General features: G+C 38.3%; 1 protein-coding gene across 1 annotated transcript; it reads right to left on the bottom strand.

The window, feature by feature from the left end:
* Positions 1-1,147: 1,147 nt before the first annotated feature.
* LOC139453140 (sperm flagellar protein 1-like) lies at positions 1,148-17,805 on the bottom strand. The gene is made up of 6 exons (XM_071234768.1): positions 17,516-17,805; positions 8,497-8,608; positions 6,013-6,212; positions 5,267-5,357; positions 2,991-3,099; positions 1,148-1,313 (listed from the first exon to the last, which is right to left on the bottom strand). Exons 1-6 carry the CDS (start codon positions 17,676-17,678, stop codon positions 1,185-1,187), a joined length of 804 nt encoding a protein of 267 aa, XP_071090869.1. The 5' UTR covers positions 17,679-17,805; the 3' UTR covers positions 1,148-1,184.
* Positions 17,806-20,315: the final 2,510 nt, after the last annotated feature.

Genomic DNA, 20,315 nt, shown 5'->3' with positions numbered 1-20,315 from the left:
CAGGTAGGTTTTGGTCAGGACTGGCAAGTATTTCAGCTAGCCAGTCCTGTGGTCTGGCTGAAATTTTTGGGAGTTTCATACCCTGGTTAAGAGCACTACATTTCAAAAGATCCCCATATCAAATTGCAGTTCTTTGTTGGACTAACATTGATTTACGTTAAACTGAACTGAACAAACTATCCAAAACTCAATTAAAGAAAAGGCCAATGAAACAACAATTTTACAAAGAAAACTAAACATTAACAAATGTATAAACAAACAACAACTAACAAATGCTGGTACATCTACCTTTATAAGTGTAACTGAACTAAACGTATTCAAAATCAGTTTACTAGATACTTTGATTTATTTTGCTCAATGACACAATAACTAACGCATGGTAGAAAAAATTCCAACTTACAAAAAGTGACATTATTACACAAACTCTTTAAATTCCTTCCATGATTTGAATTCATAACACTTTTGTCGCAAAATACTTAAGTACATACAAAACAGTGACCAGTTCACATGCTTGATAACACAAACAGCATTGGCTTCAAACACATGTTTAAAAAAGTGTTTAAAAAATCTCATAACAAATATGTCTTTGAGTAAATTCTTTTAAGAATGTAGTATTGATCCATATGGTGATTAGGGGTGTTTGTGCAGCGACATGGTGGAATCCCAGATGCCAGATGCACTGCGAAGATACATCACTTCTGTCATACTGATCAGTGTTTCAGAGTATCCCTAGGTCTACCTAGGTCATACTGTTGCCTGTTGTACACAGAAGAACTGGTCCATCCATTGTCTGATCTCAATACCCTGATCATACGATAATTCAACTTCAAATATCATAATTGTTTAAAAAAATCAGAACAAAAAGTACAAATACATTAGAATAACAACATATATCAAAGGCAGCTCATGATTGTTGCGTAGTAAGACTGGAGTCCACAGTTCACAAGTAAATACATTTATCCATTGAAGCAAACAGTATACTGTTCTGTTAACAACATATAAATATCTTCACTTCCAGTTCAATTTATCCTTCAAATATCAATTCTCAGTTACTGATCCGTGTTCCCGAGTCTCCCCAGGACACCTCCCCACACAGAATGCCCTCCCCCTCTCCCCCTTGTCTCCTGTCCCCCCTCCCTGTCTGGCTGACAGGTGTCCTGGGGAGCTGCAAGCAGTCGTCAGGACTACATTCTTCCTGTGTGCTGACCCAACTGTGCTTGCTGTAGATTACTAAGACGAACTTCTAAATCTTCAATTCTCACATCTTTTAAACTTAATAAATGCTCCATGCGACGTATCTTTGCATTCATAATCTGGATTGAAACAGAGAAGGCAGTCATTAGTATTGATGATCATAAGTACTCTATTAATAGACTGAAACATATTTTTTACCTGTTTTGTTTTCAGTTGCATAGTTGGAGATAAAGGTGCATAGACAACATTTTAAGACCACTATACAACTGAAGCATTAACAGATAAAACTACTGTTACACAGTAAATATTCATAACATACATGCACAAATGTTTCAGAGTCTTTATGAAGTATTCAGAATTAGGTTAACTATTCAAAATTCATATTTCAAAGAATCTATACATTCACAGTCAGATCGGAGAAAGAACATTTTTCGAATCATACTGAAAGGCTGAAATGTTTAATAAAACTTCTTAAAAGTGAGGTGAAATGGGGTTAACGTCGCGTTCAAGGTTATTATATAGTGACGTGCATGCACTTTTGTGTGTGTGTCTGATTGTACTAGTCTGGACTAATGCTGGTTTTATAGTACTAGCCAACTGAGATACCATGCCTCACTTATAACATGAATATCCCACTCAGACACAGTTCACTGATTCTGAGCTGACTAGTCCTTGTTTATCCCCTTAATGCCGAGCACCAGGCAGGATAACAACCAGTACCATCTTTAAAAGTCTTTTCATATGGCACGGCCTGGAATCGAATCACAACCATCAGCTTTCTGGGCAAACACTCTATCCACTAGACCACTGCTGCTCTCTGGGCATATGTTCTATCCACTAGACCACAGAGACAGTCTTGGCAGACACACTATCTGCTAGACCACAAAGACAGTCTTGGCAGACACACTATCTGCTAGACCACAGAGACAGTCTTGGCAGACACACTATCTGCTAGACCACAGAGACAGTCTTGGCAGACACACTATCTGCTAGACCACAGAGACAGTCTTGGCAGATGCTCTATCCACTAGACCACAGAGACAGTCTTGGCAGATGTTCTATCCAATAGACCACAGAGACAGTCTTGGCAGACACACTATCCACTAGACCACAGAGACAGTCTTGGCAGACACACTATCTGCTAGACCACAGAGACAGTCTTGGCAGACACACTATCTGCTAGACCACAGAGACAGTCTTGGCAGACACACTATCTGCTAGACCACAGAGACAGTCTTGGCAGATGCTCTATCCACTAGACCACAGAAGCAGATGCTCCATCTACTAGACCAAGGTGGTCTGGGCAGAGGCTCTTTCTACTAGACCACTACTGCTCTCTGGGCAGACGCTCCATCCACTCAACCACAGAGACAGCCTTTATCTGGGCAGACACTCTATCCACTAAATTATGAAGGTGGTCTTGGCAGACACTCCATCCACTCAACCACAGAGGCAGTCTTTATCTGGGCAGACTCTCTATCCACTATAACCACTAAGGTGGTCTTGGCAGACACTCTATCCACTAAACCACTAAGGTGGTCTTGGCAGACACTCTATCCACTAAACCACTAAGGTGGTCTTGGCAGACACTCTATCCACTCGACCACAGAGGCAGACACTCCATCTACTAGACCATAGAGGCAGTCTGGGCAGACGCTCTATCTACTAGACCACAGAGGCGTTCCTTTTGATAAATGCATTATGCATGTTATGGTCATATCTGTCATATGTATGTTTTCACAATGCTGCAGAGATTCCTCAACATACTACAGCTTCCAACCAGGACCATGTATCACCTGAATTGTTTCTTCCTTTGCAACTGCCTCTTGTTGTTTCTCCTCCACCAACGCACGTGGTACATTGTCCATCACTGGAGCAATCAGAGGCTTGTTAGACGTGTAAGATCTGCAAGTAGGACACATCACACATGAGAAACAGTTTCCCTTTTACAAACAATCACCAGAGGACCACATGGCCACTTGGTACAGAGATAGGAGAAATGGTTATTTATTATAGGAGAGGGAGAGAGGGGGGAGGGGACAATCAATGTTTCCATGAAAAAATGACACAGCGAAAGGTGCGGGTGCCCAGTATGTATCAAGCATCTATGTTGGGGCAGCATTTTCAAATATTATAAAATATGATACAGTCCTAACACCAATCTCACCCAGCAAATTTACTTCCAGAAATTATAGAATATGTGCACATCATTAATGTAGTTTTTTTAATAATTCTACCTTTTCATAGATCAACAATAATTCAACATATATATACACAAAGAAAACAGTTGAGCACCCTTGGAATAATTAATACTAAAATATCACAGCTAACTCGTTATTGGTCAGTAAATATAAATATATACCCCCTATATACAATTAGAGAATTTTTACATATAGACGGTATATATTTTTATTTACTGACCAATAATGAGTTCCTGTGTGAAATATCCCCATTCACAATTACTGCAAATTTCATGATGAATATGTCAAGATTGGTGTTCCGTTGAAATGATTGGACAATACAATGGCAAATGTGATGTCGCATCAAAGCACCTGCAGCATGCCATACATGCTTTTTTCACAATGCAATATCTGTACATAGCAATCATGGGTATATAACGTCACTGTCTTGCATTGTTGAAACATTATCTGTGAACATGGCACGAAGAGGTTATCAGAGGCGCTAAGATGGCATATTACTGGTATGCATTCATCAGGCATGACCTACAAAGCATAGGACATCAACGAGGAAGCATAATACCGCAAACAACAGACTGGTACAAGAACATGGGTAAACCAATGCTGTACAGGATCCCCCACGTCAGGACATGGCCCTGCTTCGGCTGGTACGTCATCAACCATTTGCAACATCTCCTGTTCTGAAGAGCCAATGGTTACCCAATAGATGGATTTCAACCAGAACAGTGAGGAATCGACTGAAATCGACAGGAATGAAGTCCAGAAGGGTAATCAAGCGTCCCTTCCCTGTCGATCATCATTGGAGAATTCGTTTAGCATGGTGTTTGGCCCAGGGAGCTTGGAATCTGAGGACTTGGCGAAGAGTCCATTGATCCAATGACAACAGGTCCTGCACCATGTCACCAATGGCAGATTGAGAGTTGGAGGCATACAAATATGGCCTACACACGCAAAAACATAAGACCTATGACCCCGTATGGTTAGGTAATGGCTTGGGGTTGACTGTCACATGATTGTGAGCTGGATCTTGTCACCATCCAAGGCAACCTCAATGGTGATCGGTACACTTGTAACGTCCTACAAGCAGTTGTTGTGCGGCATTTGGACACCCGACCTGTGTATTTGGATGACATTGTTAGGCCACATCATACTCGAGCACAAACAGCTTTTCTCCAGAATGATGCTGTGGCAACACTGCCATGAGTCGTGACGTGAATCCACTGAAGCAAATTTGGGACATCTTGGGGCATCGAGTAAATTGACCGGACCTTCAATTGGAGGCAGTTTTTCAACGTGAATGGCTGCAGTTGTCCATTCAGCAGATCAGATGATTTACTGGAGGGATGAAACGAAGGCTTGAATCTGTCATCCAAGCAAGTGGCAGGATTACCTGCTATTGATGATTTGTGTCATGAATGTCATCTTTGGACAGAAAGTGACATTTTTCATCATCAATCATGATGTGGAATTGCGTTCCTGACTCTCCACCTCCATACATATTGTGGCTACTGTTTTTGCACAAATTCAGTGCCTCAGAGTTTTTGTTAGAATCATGATTAAAATCTCAAAACAGGATAAACTTTCTGTTTTCCTATTGTCAGAGGTGTCTTCTTGCAACCACATTTGTTTTTCTGAGGTTATGTCATCAGGGTTTCAAACGCTCTTCACCAGTCATTATAACATATACAGGGAGTGCTTAACTTTTTTCTTTGTGTATTTAAATGGAGTATAGTTCTCTGGCAAATTTCAAAATGTCTAATTTTGCAAATGAAAGTTTCTTTGAACTAATACTTTTGATCTACTGACAATCAAATTCTGGAACTAGAAACAATAAAACACACTATAATTGAGTGACTCGTAGGAAAAAAACATACTCCCTCCTGGTGTGAGGAATCCGGCGCCTGGGTGACACTTTAGATTTGCCTTGTTGAGAGCTGTTTGAACTGGGCAGTAGCCGTGGGCTGACTGAAGTGTATATTAAGTAGTATTAGTTCATAAAGCATACATATCTGGTATTGGAATATGCTACAACTCTGAGCAGGGAACTAAAAATGAACAAAAAAATCCCAGAATAACTGATCACCAGTTCTACCAAACAGTTACAAGTTTCCAACTTGAGGGTTGGTCTACTTTGAACAGTTTCAACAAATAATTTACAATGACATATTGAGAAAACATCATGACTGATAGACTAGTTGTGTTCAATCCCTATATATTGGCCACAGCTAGTCTATCAGTCATGAAGATTGACCACAATTTTGAGCTACTGAAAGAAATGTCCAGAAGAATATTTGAAGAATTTGTTACAGAAGAATGAAATATACTGGTATCAATAAGAAAGAGAAAATCACTGAATTATCCTAAGACCATTCATATGTTCAAAATGTGAAGTGCAGGCACCCACATATTACAACATATTACAAATATTACATATCATTTAGCAACATGTTTTCAACAAAAATCATTTTTGGCTATCAACCACAAATTGCTAGTATTTTTGTATTTTAAGTGCACCCAAAAAGGCCAAAACTATCTCTCCCAAAAAATGGACAAGTTTCACTCTGCTAGTTAAGATATTACCAAACACTAAGGCACAGAATAACAACTGCTACTGACACACCTAGAAAGTCCATATTATCCATGGACTGTGACAAGTTGTTATTTGGGAAACGTTTCTGGAACTGAGCTGATTTATCCAGAGCTCTGTCTATCTGGAGACGTAGCATCATCAGAACTTTCTCAGCCACTTTGGATTTGCAGTAGGAGAGTGACCTGATGATATCATCGGACAGGTCAAGGTCAAGCTTCTTTAACACACGCCTGGAAGGTAATGAGTTTAGTTAATCACTGTCAAAGTGTTGACATGTTACTAGGAGTTAGTAGTAGGAATTAGAAATACAGATCCAACTTCAGAATGATAATGGACTGCAAATACAAGCACTCATTATAGTTCTTCAGTGCTAACATGAGTACCCTATTCGATGTAATAAGCACCCCGCTCTAATAAGCGCCCACAGCGATATTTGCTGATATATTGGCTAGTGAACAATCCCAATTAGCACCCCTTCCGATGATCAATGTACACAACACCTATTTATTCGTGTATAATATGCACTCGTGTGTAATATGAACCCTCAATTATGGGCAATTAAATTCTGGAAAAAATATATCTGTCGTATATATATACATTTCAGGCTGTCAGCAAAAACCACAAAATTTATCTTTCAACTCTGTGTTTTTTCACCAATATGATATTCTAATAAGAGCCCCCTATTTCTAATTTTGAGAGTGCCCTGGGCGCTTATTACGTCGAATACGGTATACCCAATATTCTTATATGGCTAGAACAGTGTTTGCAATGTGGTTTAACAACTGTACTTTTGGTTTTGGAAAGCACATGCCTAATGAAGTAAAGCTAAAAACAGATAGTCCCATATGCCTCTAGCTACCTTGATAAGAAAGTTATATGTGCTTCCGGTTTGATGACCTTGACCCGGAATTTCACATGCTGGATTATTTCTAATTGGAAAGGAGAAAATCAGAACTTCCATACAAATTACCATTCCAATAACCTTGACCTTCAATGAAGGTCACTCAAATCTTACCACTTCAATGGCCACCCTAAGGACGATGTGTACCAAATTTCACTTACTACAGAGAACTCCTCATACCCTTTTAGCACCAGTTGCAAGTATTTCAAGAACATTCTAATGCTCTATCCAGCATATAAATCAATTAAGATGTCCAAAGGTGCAATTCAAAGTAACAACGAAGACGTAGCATATGCTACTCATGGAAAAGACATTCCACTGATATCACATGATTGTCATTACATAATATAACCTCTACATGCAGAAGAGTGCAGAAAAGGGCATTTTACTGAAAATGGCAAACATACTTTCAGAAAGAACTTCACTGTGACCGTTACCATATAAGTAAGACAATCATAACCTCTTAAGTTCATTAGAATTGAAGTGCAACACCACGGTCAAATTCAGGCAAAACATTAGAGCATCCCTATTTACAATTGGCTGCTTAAAGAACATTTAGAGTGAGTGAGTATGGTTTTATGCCGCTTTTAGCAATATTTCAGCAATATTTCAGCAATATCACAGCGGCGATATTTGCTAATATATTGGCCAGTGAACAATCCCAATTAGCACCCCTTCCGATTGATCAATGTACACAAGACTTATTTATTCTAAAAAAATATGCACACATGTGTTATGTGCACACTTAATTATGGGCATTTAAATCTGGAAAAATATATCTGTCGTACATAAACATTTCAGGCTGTCAGCATAAACCACAATATTTATCTTTCAACTATGTTTTTTCACTAAAATAATATTCCAATAAGAGACCCTATTTCTAATTTTGAGGGCGCCCGGGCGCTTATTACGTCGAATACAGTATATTGAATGGTTTAAGAGTTCTGCTCCAGAAACAGACCCTAACCTCATTTGAACATAGGTTTTGACATGTTGCCTCGGGAACACAAAAAGTAAAAATAAAACCTTCTGAAAAGCATTGATTATCAGAAAGAAACAGTTCAGCACTAGCATATGCATACAAAGTTTCATGAATAAATATTGACAGGCTTATCAGGTATGTTCCAGAATCTAACATGAAGGATGGCACCTGGAAGAATGGAGCCCATTTCTGTATCAGGGTTAGAATTTAACAATAGCCCACTAGTACAAATTTCACAATTTCACCATTGTTTTAACTTTACAAGGGCATTTTATCTTTACCCGCTTAGTAAAGCTTTTGAGTTTAGTTCTAACCCTGTTTATCCTTGCCAAACTGTCTTTATTTGGGGCAGTGTACCCCTAGGAAGTGTGTTGGGGTTGAACACCAGTTTGAACAGTATTTCAGTCACAGCACAGCAAGTGATTATAATGGGGAGGGAGCCCACAATGACAAAGATCATAGACAGTTGAAACTCAGTCATGAAACCCAAAGGCTCAGGGTGGATAATGACTAAACCAAGTAAAACATAATCAAATCAAATCCTGGATTCCAACCAATGTATTACATATTCTGGCATAACAAAGGGATGTAACTCTGCCCAGTGTGCCCCTATGAGTAAGAAGACACTCACCTGTTCAGGTAGTACCAGTTCTCCATCTTCTGTTTGGGGGCGCTGGCAGGCGCATAGTTGTGCAGTTGCACCAGTCGGGGGAAGTAATGGTGGACCACCTCCGCAACCAGCACTGAAAACAGGCACCGGCATTTGTTCATATACAGGTTTTTCTTTGTTTACAGTTATATTGTAATATATTTTTTTCGGGGATGCTTCTTTTATTGTTAAAAAGGTGGTTAGTAAGTCTAAAATTAAAATTAAAATTAAATTTAAACAATGAATCAGATTTTTTCTTCTTCGAAAATGTCAAATATGTCATATTCCACATGAAACTTTGCATTCCACATAATAAAATCATATAGTACTTTTCATATTTATAAATTTTCCCTTTTCATTTTGTAGGTTTGGCAGATGTGATATCCATTGTCTAGTTTAATGTTGAACTATGAAAGGAAATACTGATATGGTACTTAAAGAATTTAATCATCACCCAATGTCCTCCTCCAATGTGAAATATTGACCTAGAAAGTCTGGACAAGAAATAAACCTAATTAGTAACATGATCAGCTGAAGTTTTATTATGTCTAATTAACTCAACAATTTAAAAAGAATTGTGGATAAAAAACAGTGTAGAATGCAACCTGAATTATTCAACAGCACAGGGTGTCATTTCCTCCAATGACTCACAATAACAAAACTACCTATATCTGGAATTACGCTGAAATAATCAATACTTCATATTAAACTTTAACCAGCATTAATAAACCCCAAGTACTGGGCAAGCCCACAGATGTAGTATTGACTCCAAATAAAGACTCCTGGTATATAACACACTTTTCATACCCTCTATGACCCGTACTGCCACTTCTCAGACAATAACATGACCATTTCAAGTAGCTGGTATGGATCACTCACTCCATGTTCACTGATCCACACAGAACCTCACAATCCCTCGGATATTCATCTACCTTCTATTAAGCTTTATGGACAGTGGTATTCCATAACAATACAGCCTCTTATTTCCACCTGAGCAAGGATATTGATGAGAATAGCCTCTGTGAGGAATAACAGCAATTCATTGCTTCCAGTTATTGCTATTACTTGTTTCCTCAAGACCCTGGTCTACATGTCCACTACATGAAAGACGTCCATGGTTTCATGTAGTGCCTAGGGCTGGGACAAGTCCAAATTTACTACCCGGGCACCGACCACCCTATTACCCAACCCTACCCGGGTACCCACTGTAGGTCTCAGGAGACGTCTCAAAATGTCCAATTGGGAACATTTTTTGCAAACCCCGGGCAAAACGTATTTAGATACATGTATTAAACAATCTGGTCATTCATACACTGAAGTTGAATTAAGTTATATCTTTATTCAACCATATGAAAAATCAGAAGGAATGGGTGCATAGTCAGAAAGAAATGCGAACATTAGTGACTAGTAGTTTAACCATAGAGTTCTAGATAATTTTTGTCATTAAACAATATATCACGTGACTAACCACTGGTTCGGGTAGTCCTGTGGGTACCCGGGTCCTACTCAGTACACACCCGACCCGGGTACCCGAGTTACCCGTCCCAACCCTAGTAGTGCCCAAGGGTGGTATTGGTGTTTACTTATGACATCAGTGTTAGAAAGTATGTGTGTCCTAGCATCCTGAGGTTCGGGGCAAAAGTGGGCCCTCTGATTCAATATCTTTTATCTTTAACGTTATGACAAGGACATCTGGACTTTTGCTTTAGAGTTAACACCAACAATGTTGCACAGGCTCCTCCTGGTGTAAATAACACTCCCAGTGTGGGAATGTGTAACTATGGTAACATAAACTCTAAGGTATTATTAGTCTATGACTTTAGCCAGTAGTTTGTTCCTGTTGACTAAGAACAGCAAATCAGTCCATGTACTTAAACTATAATCAACAGAAATTAAACAAAAAGAAACAAAATTTGACTAGAGGGCACAATAACTATGACAATTTGTACTAAGTACTTTTTTTATGAAAAAATAATCTTCTTTTAACTGACCATATTAAAGTGGACAAATATTTATCTGAAAAGCACTAATTGTTTAATTTAACCAAATGCAAGTTACATTTTTACCACAAAATGATTCTGTAACTGACAACAGCAAAGCCTACCAGACCATGTAAACAAACATCACATTGCAATATATTCACATATGGACCAATAAAAACAATTCAATATTGGTGCAATGTTATTATTTGTCCCATCAGCATAACAGAGTTTTCACAAAATAAACCACAAACAATTACATGTAAATACAAAATCTGCCCCAAACAGCTGAAAGGAAGTCAATATAACTTTTAGATGATAATCTAAATGCAGGAGACGTTGACAATCCATACCTCAGTTTTTATTTAACCTTAAACCCCAGTACCCTCTACTACAAAGTGAACGGTAAGGCGCTGTATGTACTCCCTGCTGCCTAGTGAACCGTAAACAGCCTCTCCTCTTGACAACACCTATATTGATTTATAACCACACAACTGTAAACCTCGTGTTTGACAAGGGCTCCTGTGTTTATGGTGACAAAGCTCATTTGTATACTTCTAAATACGCTACTCAATAATTTACCTATTCAGTTTATACCACAATAGAGACGGCTTGCATAAAAGATATGTCAGGTGTACAAGAGATTCGGTTTACAGTAAGCACATGACAAAACGTCATAAAACCCTGGGTAATTAAGCTCTTAAGGCACACACATTGGGTCGATATTGCTGCTGAGACTTACATATGATAACATATGAGGTCATTCTACAGAAATTCAATAGAACAGAGTATGGTATTTAAGAGAAGTTATTTCCTACTCGTTTGTTATCAATTCTGAAAAAAACTATGGTGTGTCGGTGCAATTCCGTTGTCATAAACGTTACAGCTTACAGTCAGGATATCCTTTTAGTCACTCAATACCAGCCCACTGAGATAGGATCTCATCGCCACGGGAATCTAAAACAGTTGGTGAGAATATATGGCCTAGAGAGAAAGGCTTCAAAGCCCTGGCTGATCTCTCTATTGTTACCTGTATCTTCACACCGGTCTACATAGGATAGTTCAACACTCTGTTTACAGTCCCAAGAACACATTTCTGAATTGTCAGGCAGCATAACTTCTTTACCCTGCTTCAAAGCAGAACAGTTTAGAATGAAAGAATTTTTCAAACTTAACAGTTAAGTCAAACAAAGGATGAACCAAGCTATTAACTTAAGCAAATGAACTTCTGTGGAAAATACATACTTAACCTTACTGAACTTAATTTTGAGCATAAAAACTTAATTACCGTCCAGATAAGGATACACATCCAGTCATGCAACTTTGCACTAGCCCATAACTCTGAGTTTGTCTGATGCTACAGGTAAAATGGTATCCTGAAAGCTTGTACAGTTTCAGGCTTTTTATATGTCCTTTATCTTCATAAGTTATCGCTACAAGGGCAAGTAAATGATTCAGGTAAAGTTGCCTCCCTGATATCTTCTTTGCAAAATACTACATTTACATTGAATTTGTACATGATGAAGCACAAAGTCAAAACTTATTAACAATTCACTGTGCAGAGGGGTATTCTGTGAGCTTACCAGAAACCTAAGATCGTGGATTTGAATCCCGGTTCGCCTCAATTATGTTTCTAGGTCTGTCAGAACCATACCTGTACTTGTGGGTTTCACCAAAGTGGTAAATGTCTAAAGCCGGTATCCCTTTGAGCTTTCCTTCCACATTAGCTGACACACTGTCATATAACTGGAACCCAACCCATTCACTCACTCTAACCTTTACATCGAGTTTTGAATTATCACACAATATATATCAAATAACATTAAGAATTATATTATTTTTTAACAAATTGAGAAGTGATCTAGTTTTATTTTTTTAATGTGATTACATTCAGATGGTAATCAGTTGCTATGACAAAATTCAACACCAATTTAACACTTTATAAATATCACCAAACATAAATCCAGTTATTCTCCATTATTCTCAAACACAACATTAGTTTTGGACAGAGACCAACTATTTCATGGAATATGAGTCTCAGAGCTCATGTGTACCTATGTAAGTATATAGTTTCTAGATTCACCATGTTAACAGCTATACAATAATATTAAAGTTCAGGTCACAGACAGCACAATATGACCAAACAAACTTAGAATAATGTCTAGTTAAATTATAGACATATTTGACACAGAAATAAACAAAAGAAGTCATGGTTCCTATATTGGATGCTACTCTCGATTAGGTCATCAGGCTATTGAATTGACATTTTAGTGTTTTGCCATTGCCACAGGGATGACAAGTGAAGATCACATCATACAGTCATATATCAATCATGCCCTCTCAGCCTACCATTTGTGTATATAATAATGTTGAGATTTCAAGTATCTGTTTACCCAAATACACGCCTCCTTTAGAAATACTCCCAACTTCGTCACAATATGATAATACTTAGTTTTCTATTGAACACAATGTTAAAACCATCCTTCTGAGGCAAGAGTGTTAACTGACTATAAAAGTCCAGTTTCCACCCTTGCCGAACTAGGCTGGTATTATTGAGTTACAATTTGGCTGGACTAACGCGTCTATGCCTAGTCCAATCAAAATCGTGCAACGAAATTGAAATCCGGTTCGTAAACCATTGTGCAGATTTTGGTCGATTGCAGGATTTACAAAGCAGGCGCACCACCAACTTTTTGTCAACAGAAAATTTCCAAATCTTTTCATGTTTTTAATCAAGGTTTTCGCGTGTAAGACCCGTTTTATCACATTATGGATCTTGATTATTGATCAGATCAACTTTACTGAGCGCCATCATTTTGTTTGAAGCAAATGCAAGTGAAACGAGGAGATGGAATCTGATTGGTTAGGAGAGACACTGGTGCTGCTACGATCGAGCCAAGGAATTCCAGCCCAGTTTGGCAATGGTGGATACTGGACTTTTATAGTCAGTTAACTCACTTGCCTCGGGAAGATGTGTTAAAAAACAATATTAAACTACCTCTCAATTTAAGAAAATACAAAATAAAACTTTTGAACAAAATAACTATTTTTTCCCAGTTTGCTTGCCAAGGGCACTTAGCTTGGAATCGTATAAGTCCTGTTTCTATTCTCTATTTTCTATCCCTGCTAAGGCCGCTGTTTGATGTCAGAGTTAAGGCTTACATTGGTAATCTAAGGGATCAATCATTTCTTTCCAATAGAAACATTATAACCCCAATAAATCTCTCAAATGTTATCTTAGTGGTCTTGAGATAAAACATTCCAGCCATTAGGATCTATGTCACTCTGGACTTACATGTACCGAAGTACCCTAACTTTAAACTGTTGCTCAGTAGGAAACCCAGCATGTTCCAAAATTCAAAATAAGTAAAGTGTTTCGACAACAACCTACAATCACATTAAAATCAGATCTTAGTTCTTGCTGCCGCTAAACAAAGATCTGAGGACATCCCATTATGGGTCACATTAGACCGACCTTTCGCGAACTCTGACCGACCAATGGAAGTACTGACAAGAAGTCGACATTAGCCAATCAGAAGGCAGATTTCTCATGCTTTACTGCACTAATTTCAAATTGGCGACTACGCTTCGAAACATATTTTGACAAATTCTCGCTTAAAAATTTGAAACCTGAACAAAAGAACATTCTTGAATGGCTAATATATGTTCTAGATTGTACAGATTCAGTCGCGTAACTGTCGTTCAGAATACCCTGTTTTAAAGTTTTCGGAGCTGCATGATTAGAAATCACATTCCGACTGTCACTTTCATGATCTGGTAAGCGACGCTCTGATTGGTCGGATGAAAGGTCGTTCTGACGTGACCCCTAATGGGATGTCCTCAGATCTTTGTTTAGCGAGAACTAAGATCTGATTTTAATGAGATTGCAACAACCTATGACATACAATTAGCAGACACAGAAATCAGGCCACCCTATCCTCTTCAGTCACAACAAACAACAGACGACTGTGAACTTGCTCTAATGAGTCTCATGGGACAGGTGTTCACTGTTTTGTGTTAACTGATTATCTACAAACCTCCCCACAGAAATAACTAGCAAGAACGGAACAAACATGTCCTAAACTTCAATGGTGCCTTTCTTGCACAGACTGGTTCTCAACAGCTAATGCACAGCATCATGTTTTATGTTCTAGCATAAAGGCTTGAATAAGCATGATAAGAGAAGGGAGTCTATTTATCTTGGAAGATCCATAGAACCAGTGTTTATTCAATATTCTTCTTGCTTTGTTTCTGTGCAAACGTACCAACATGCAAGCGACAATAGAGGGTCATACTTCTCTGAAAACAAGAAATCTGAATATCATAATGAAATGTAGCATGAAGTAGTTGTACGAGATTAGGAAATCATTTCTGTTATTTTTCACAAGCTAGTTTTCACATGTGCAGGGTTGAAATCAAGATTACATTTTCGTTTTGAAGTTTTTTAGCATAAAAAATTGAGACATGCTCATATGTAAAGCAAGGGACAAATTTAGGAAAGACTTCCACCTGTATCCCCCCTCCAAAAGTTATAGGTCCCATACATTGCTTCTCAGTCCTATAATTAAATAATGTTTTTAGGGTTGATACAGGCGGAAGTCTTACCCAAATTTATCTGATTTATGTCATGTACATAAACTCTTTACTCACATTTGAAATAAATAAAAATAAAAATATTACAATGTATTCACCATCATGATCATCTTTATCGTGGAATCAACATAACAGTTTGTGGTAACTTCTAGTTTTGTTTAAAATTGAAATATGAAACATGGAATTTCTTTCAACATGTTGGTGCAACCCTGTACGCTACAATATGATTACCATGATAACAGGGCAGGGACTGCGAAGTGCAATTTCTTTGAAAGTAGATTTGATAATGTGCTTGTGTTTACACACATGAATTGGAACTTGGAAGCATTCCAAGTTTCTGTTTGTGCATGTTTATCCAAACATGCCTGCTTGAAAAATTACTTTGATTATTCTACATGATTTACATTGATATCCATAATGAATTTAACTTCAAAACCCATGCAAAAATACAAATATTGAGATAAAATTAATTGAAATAATAAAGAGACTTAAAAGTTGAGTTTGTGGCACATGTGTACATGTACGTACAAGTATAATATTTCCAATAGATCTGTTTGAAAATCTGCCAAACTTGACAGCTACAAATGTTCTTGTCTGACTTTCATTCACTGTGTGGAGCATTGACTAAGTAGTGTCACCTGTTTATATCTATTACCAAGTAGTGTCTCCACTGACCTGTTTATATCTATTACCAAGTAGTGTCTCCACCGACCTGTTTATATCTATTACCAAGTAGTGTCTCCACTGACCTGTTTATATCTGTTACCAAGTAGTGTCTCCACCGACCTGTTTATATCTGTTACCTACGTAGTGTCTCCACCGACCTGTTTATATCTATTACCTACGTGGTCTCTCCACCGAACTGTTCATATCTATTATCTACGTAGTGTCTCCACCGACCTGTTTATATCTATTACCTACGTGGTCTCTCCACCGAACTGTTCATATCTATTATCTACGTAGTGTCTCCACCGACCTGTTTATATATATTACCCTACTAAGTGTCTCCACTGACCTGTTTATACAGTCGTGCCCCGCTTATACGGACTTCAGATATCCGGAAACCTCGGTTCCCAGACGATTTTCATTCAAAACGAAATAATTACTATATAAATTTACCCGTATATACGGAAATTCAGTTTCCGGAACCGGACGGTCATTTTCATACACAAAACACTGAAATGCACACAATATTGTCTCACTTATCCGGACAATACACTTCCGCTGGTGGTAATCCTTTGATTCGTGAGAAGTCAATTAACCAAGTGACACTGAGTTACGTTTGAGACGAGCTTGTTTATTGTACATGTAATCCCCTTCGATAAATATGGTGTCTGTGGAGGTCAGAGGTCAAAGTTGACTCTGAATATGTATTACTAGAACACAGGCGATCTGGACAATTTGGAATTATTGTTTAAATTCAAACCTCAAAATGTGGTAAAGTTCAAACTTCCATGACAGACTTTTTGAAACGTGAATGTCTTGAATAAAGATTGAGTGGATGTATTTGTTTGCTCTGTCATCTGTCATGAGTTGCATAATTGAAGGGAAGTAACTCTTCCAGTAAGAAGCTGATTTCAGTTATACGGAAATTCGTTTATACGGACGAATTGTGAAATGACGCAAGTGTCCGTATAAACGAGGCACGACTGTAACCATTACCTACGTAGTGTCTCCACCGACCTTTTTATATCTATTACCTACGTAGTCTCTCCGGCGACCTGTTTATATCTATTACCTACGTAGTGTCTCCTACAACCTCTTTATATGTATTATGGAAGAACAACACAAACAAAGTAAAAACCTTACATGAATTGCTGTCAACATTAAATTCAATAATTCTCATAATGAACATTTTGCATTTGTTAAATAACTTAGAGGTTACAGTTTATACACAGTAACGCTGCTAGGAAAACAAATGTAAACTATGAACAGCTGAGAAAGTCAATAATGAACTATTAGGATGGAAATTTATCATTAGAAAATGAATACAAGCCTTTAAAATATATCCAATTGGTATGCTTTTGAAAAGTCAAATCCAGACTTTATAGAAGAGTTGATTTGTAATTTAGTTTTCCTGATAATATTACAAGTTCAAAGAGATATTTGAATAACAAATCCAGATATTGAAGACTTGATTTGTAATTTGTATTTTATGTAAAATTTCAAATCTTTCTAAACATAAAGATTGAATGTGAGAATTGTAAGGCAGCTAGAACAACATTAATTTTCTTGTTTAATTATTTACGTCAAATGAACATGCTTTAATTTAATGAAGAAACATTTGTCACTGGCCTATATATCCTCGATAATCACTACAAACCAGATTTAACACTATAATTTGTGGTGGGTTGGTATAATCAAAATTATAATGTAACAGTCTTGGTGTTCATGTGTCTTCAAGATATAAGAATGTTTTCAATGTTCACCTCCATCGGAAAAATCCTTCCCAACATTTTTCTTCGGTCGGGAAAATTCTATCCTGTCCAGCCAACTGTAAAGGTTCTCGATCTCAGAATCGGCAAAATAATCGTCCATTTCCATTCGAGTAACTCCATTCAAACTTTTTTTGGCCAAAATATATTCCGTCATATCTGAACGGCACTTTCATTTCCAAGAAGATCCGTGCCACGGAAATCAAGCGGTGTGTTTAGAACAATCATGCGATACAACTGTTCTACATTGTTAACAATCGCTGTCATTCTACTCGGAGCGTGCCCGTCGTCTGGTAACGATAGTACTAATCGACAGAAGTATTCGCCGCTCTATAACCTCTGAAAGAATTAGCACCAGCAAGGCGCTTTATGTGCCATTGTTTCCATTGGCCAATTTTATGGGTTGCTGTACGATTTGTTGGAAGGCTATCAGAAATATTTCACATCCCACTCTCACTTTACATAAGCATGCGAGTGACCTCTCGTACATTTCAATTAAAGTATACGAAGGACAAGGTTTTAATTTTCAGGGAGGTAAGAGAATATTTTGGCTCACGGGATCTGCATCATCTAAAAAATGAGCAGATATTTGTTTTAATTGTTATGAAAACGCACAGCACCAACTATAGAGCTAAGACTAAAATATGCTTATTTAAGATTTTTCTAATATTTTCACATGAGCAAGTGTCTTATACGTAAGCCTTTTAGGCTCACTTGTTTTTTTCTTGAAATTTCAAGAAAACAAATGGCCCTAAATATTAGAGAAAGTCGATTTTCATTCGGGAAAAGTAGGTAAAGACAGCCCAAATGAATGGTCATAGGTTCAGCTAAAGTACTCACGGAAATGAAAAAAACTGTTTTTTCGACCTCAGATCTTAAATAAATCCAGTTAATATACAAAATATGTAAATATTCAAACAACTAAATTAGTACTAATTGGGCCGTGGCACAAATACAGCGTATCAAATGTTTGTATGCCTTTTTACACGTAAAAGTGTGTAAAAATGTGAATAAAACAGACTATTGTGAAACAGGGCATAACCAGGTGTAAGCAGATCAAGGTGACCTATGACACCTTGACGACAGGTGAGAACAGGTGCATAATGCCTATTGTCTGTTTCTGCTATGTCAATTTGGACTTAGTTTTATTTTTGAATGTTGAAAGAGCCGACAAATTACTTCCTGTAAAGTACATTTTGTTTTGTTCACTGAGATCAAACTAGCACATCCAGACTAGTACTTTTCGAGTTGTTTTGTTATTTCGTACTTACAGCTACGTTACACTTTGTGTCGATTTTTAAATTGTGAAAAACAGGTTTTTTTTATTTCCGTGAGTACTTTTTTAGGATCACGAACTTAGTGACAGTTATAGATATTCCCTGGACTTGATCGCTTATGTTAGCCTTACTTGTGTCAGAAGTCAAACACTTCCATGTGAGCTGGGTGTCAGTCTGATAATTTCCATACAAATATTTGAGTTTTCCGTAACATTAAAATTTCACACTTTCAGTGGGTTTAAACGGGCCCTTGTCCCACATCGTCCCACGCCGACCGCCTCCGTGGTCTAGTGGACAGGGCGTCTGCCAGGAGAGGGGAAGTCCAGTGGTTCGATCCCCTGGCGCATGATACCGGAAGTCGTTGGCGTTCTGCATTTGGGGAAAACAAGGACTGTATGGTCGGCTTGGTGTAACTCATACTGTGTCTGAGTGTGTTTTCATGATATACTGCAGCAGGGTAGCTCAGTGGGCTGGAGTGAGTGAGTTTGGTTTAACGCCGCTTTTAACAGTATTCCAGTTATATCACGGCGTGTCAGCTTAATGTGGGAGGAAAGCCCGAAGTGATGCAGGTCTCTGACGTTTACCACTTCGGTGAAACCCACGAGCACGGGTATGGTGCTGACAAACCTAGAAACATAATCGGGTCGAACCGGGATTTGAACCCACAATCATAGGTTTCTGGCGTGTCCAAGGGACGCAAACTCAGCGAATCGCGACGCCTCAGACGACTGGGCCACCCGTGCCCCCCAGTGGGCTGGAACTATACACCTGAATTGTCTGGACTAGTACACGCACACACATACACACAAGTGCGCGCGTGGCTGTTCAACCCATTTTACCTCACCCTGTACTTGACACGCGTGTTAAGAGGCGAGTTACGGAATCGGGTGGTCAGGCTCGCTGACTTGGTTGATACATGTCATCGTCAATTGCGTAGATCGATGCTCATGATGTCAATCACTGGATTGTCTGGTGCGGCGTACAACAACAAACAAACATACACATTATGTGCATTTCTGGGGCGCTTCAATCAATGCGGGTTCATAAATCGTTCTAAGTGAGTGTGGTTTTACGCCGCATTTAGCAATATTATAACGAAGGGGCCTACCAAGAACGCATGAATACATTGTAGGGATTCAAACGCGGGTCCTTGGTGTGACGTTCCAACGCTTAGCCACGAGGCCACCCCCTCATACCAATGGCTGCGTCAGATAACCGTATAGGTATAACCCTTTTCCATTCCCCTTTTTTTATTGAGTTAGTGAGTTAGGAGATAAACAGTATATATTTTCAGGTGTTATTTGCCCAAAAGTATCATTTAAAACCGACGGCGCAAGTTCAATACTCAGTAATACCCGCATAATTAAAACATAATGTCTATTTATATTGTAAAGCACAAAAGTTGTAAGTTCCCGTAACAGCAAGCGATCTGTGAGACAGACATTCATTAATTCGTGATGATAATAACGGATGACGTCCCAAGTTCGCTCTGATTTTGTCAGCACATACCATAGCCT

Source organism: Haliotis cracherodii, unplaced genomic scaffold (genome assembly GCF_022045235.1).
Source record: "Haliotis cracherodii isolate W230 unplaced genomic scaffold, xgHalCrac1.p SCAF_9, whole genome shotgun sequence".
In the NCBI taxonomy this organism is placed as follows: Eukaryota; Metazoa; Mollusca; class Gastropoda; order Lepetellida; family Haliotidae; genus Haliotis; species Haliotis cracherodii.
This window is presented reverse-complemented; position numbering and strand designations above follow the sequence as displayed.

What these genes read in the sequence shown, in the direction of transcription:
- LOC139453140 (XM_071234768.1), bottom strand. Translation starts at nt 17,678, where the DNA reads ATGACGGAATATATTTTGGCCAAAAAAAGTTTGAATGGAGTTACTCGA. An exon ending in GAAGGATTTTTCCGATGGAG is followed by an intron (nt 8,609 to 17,515) that starts GTGAACATTGAA and finishes GCCTGTTTTCAG; the next exon opens with TGCTGGTTGCGGAGGTGGTC. An exon ending in CAAAGGAAGAAACAATTCAG is followed by an intron (nt 1,314 to 2,990) that starts GTGATACATGGT and finishes GTTTCAATCCAG; the next exon opens with ATTATGAATGCAAAGATACG.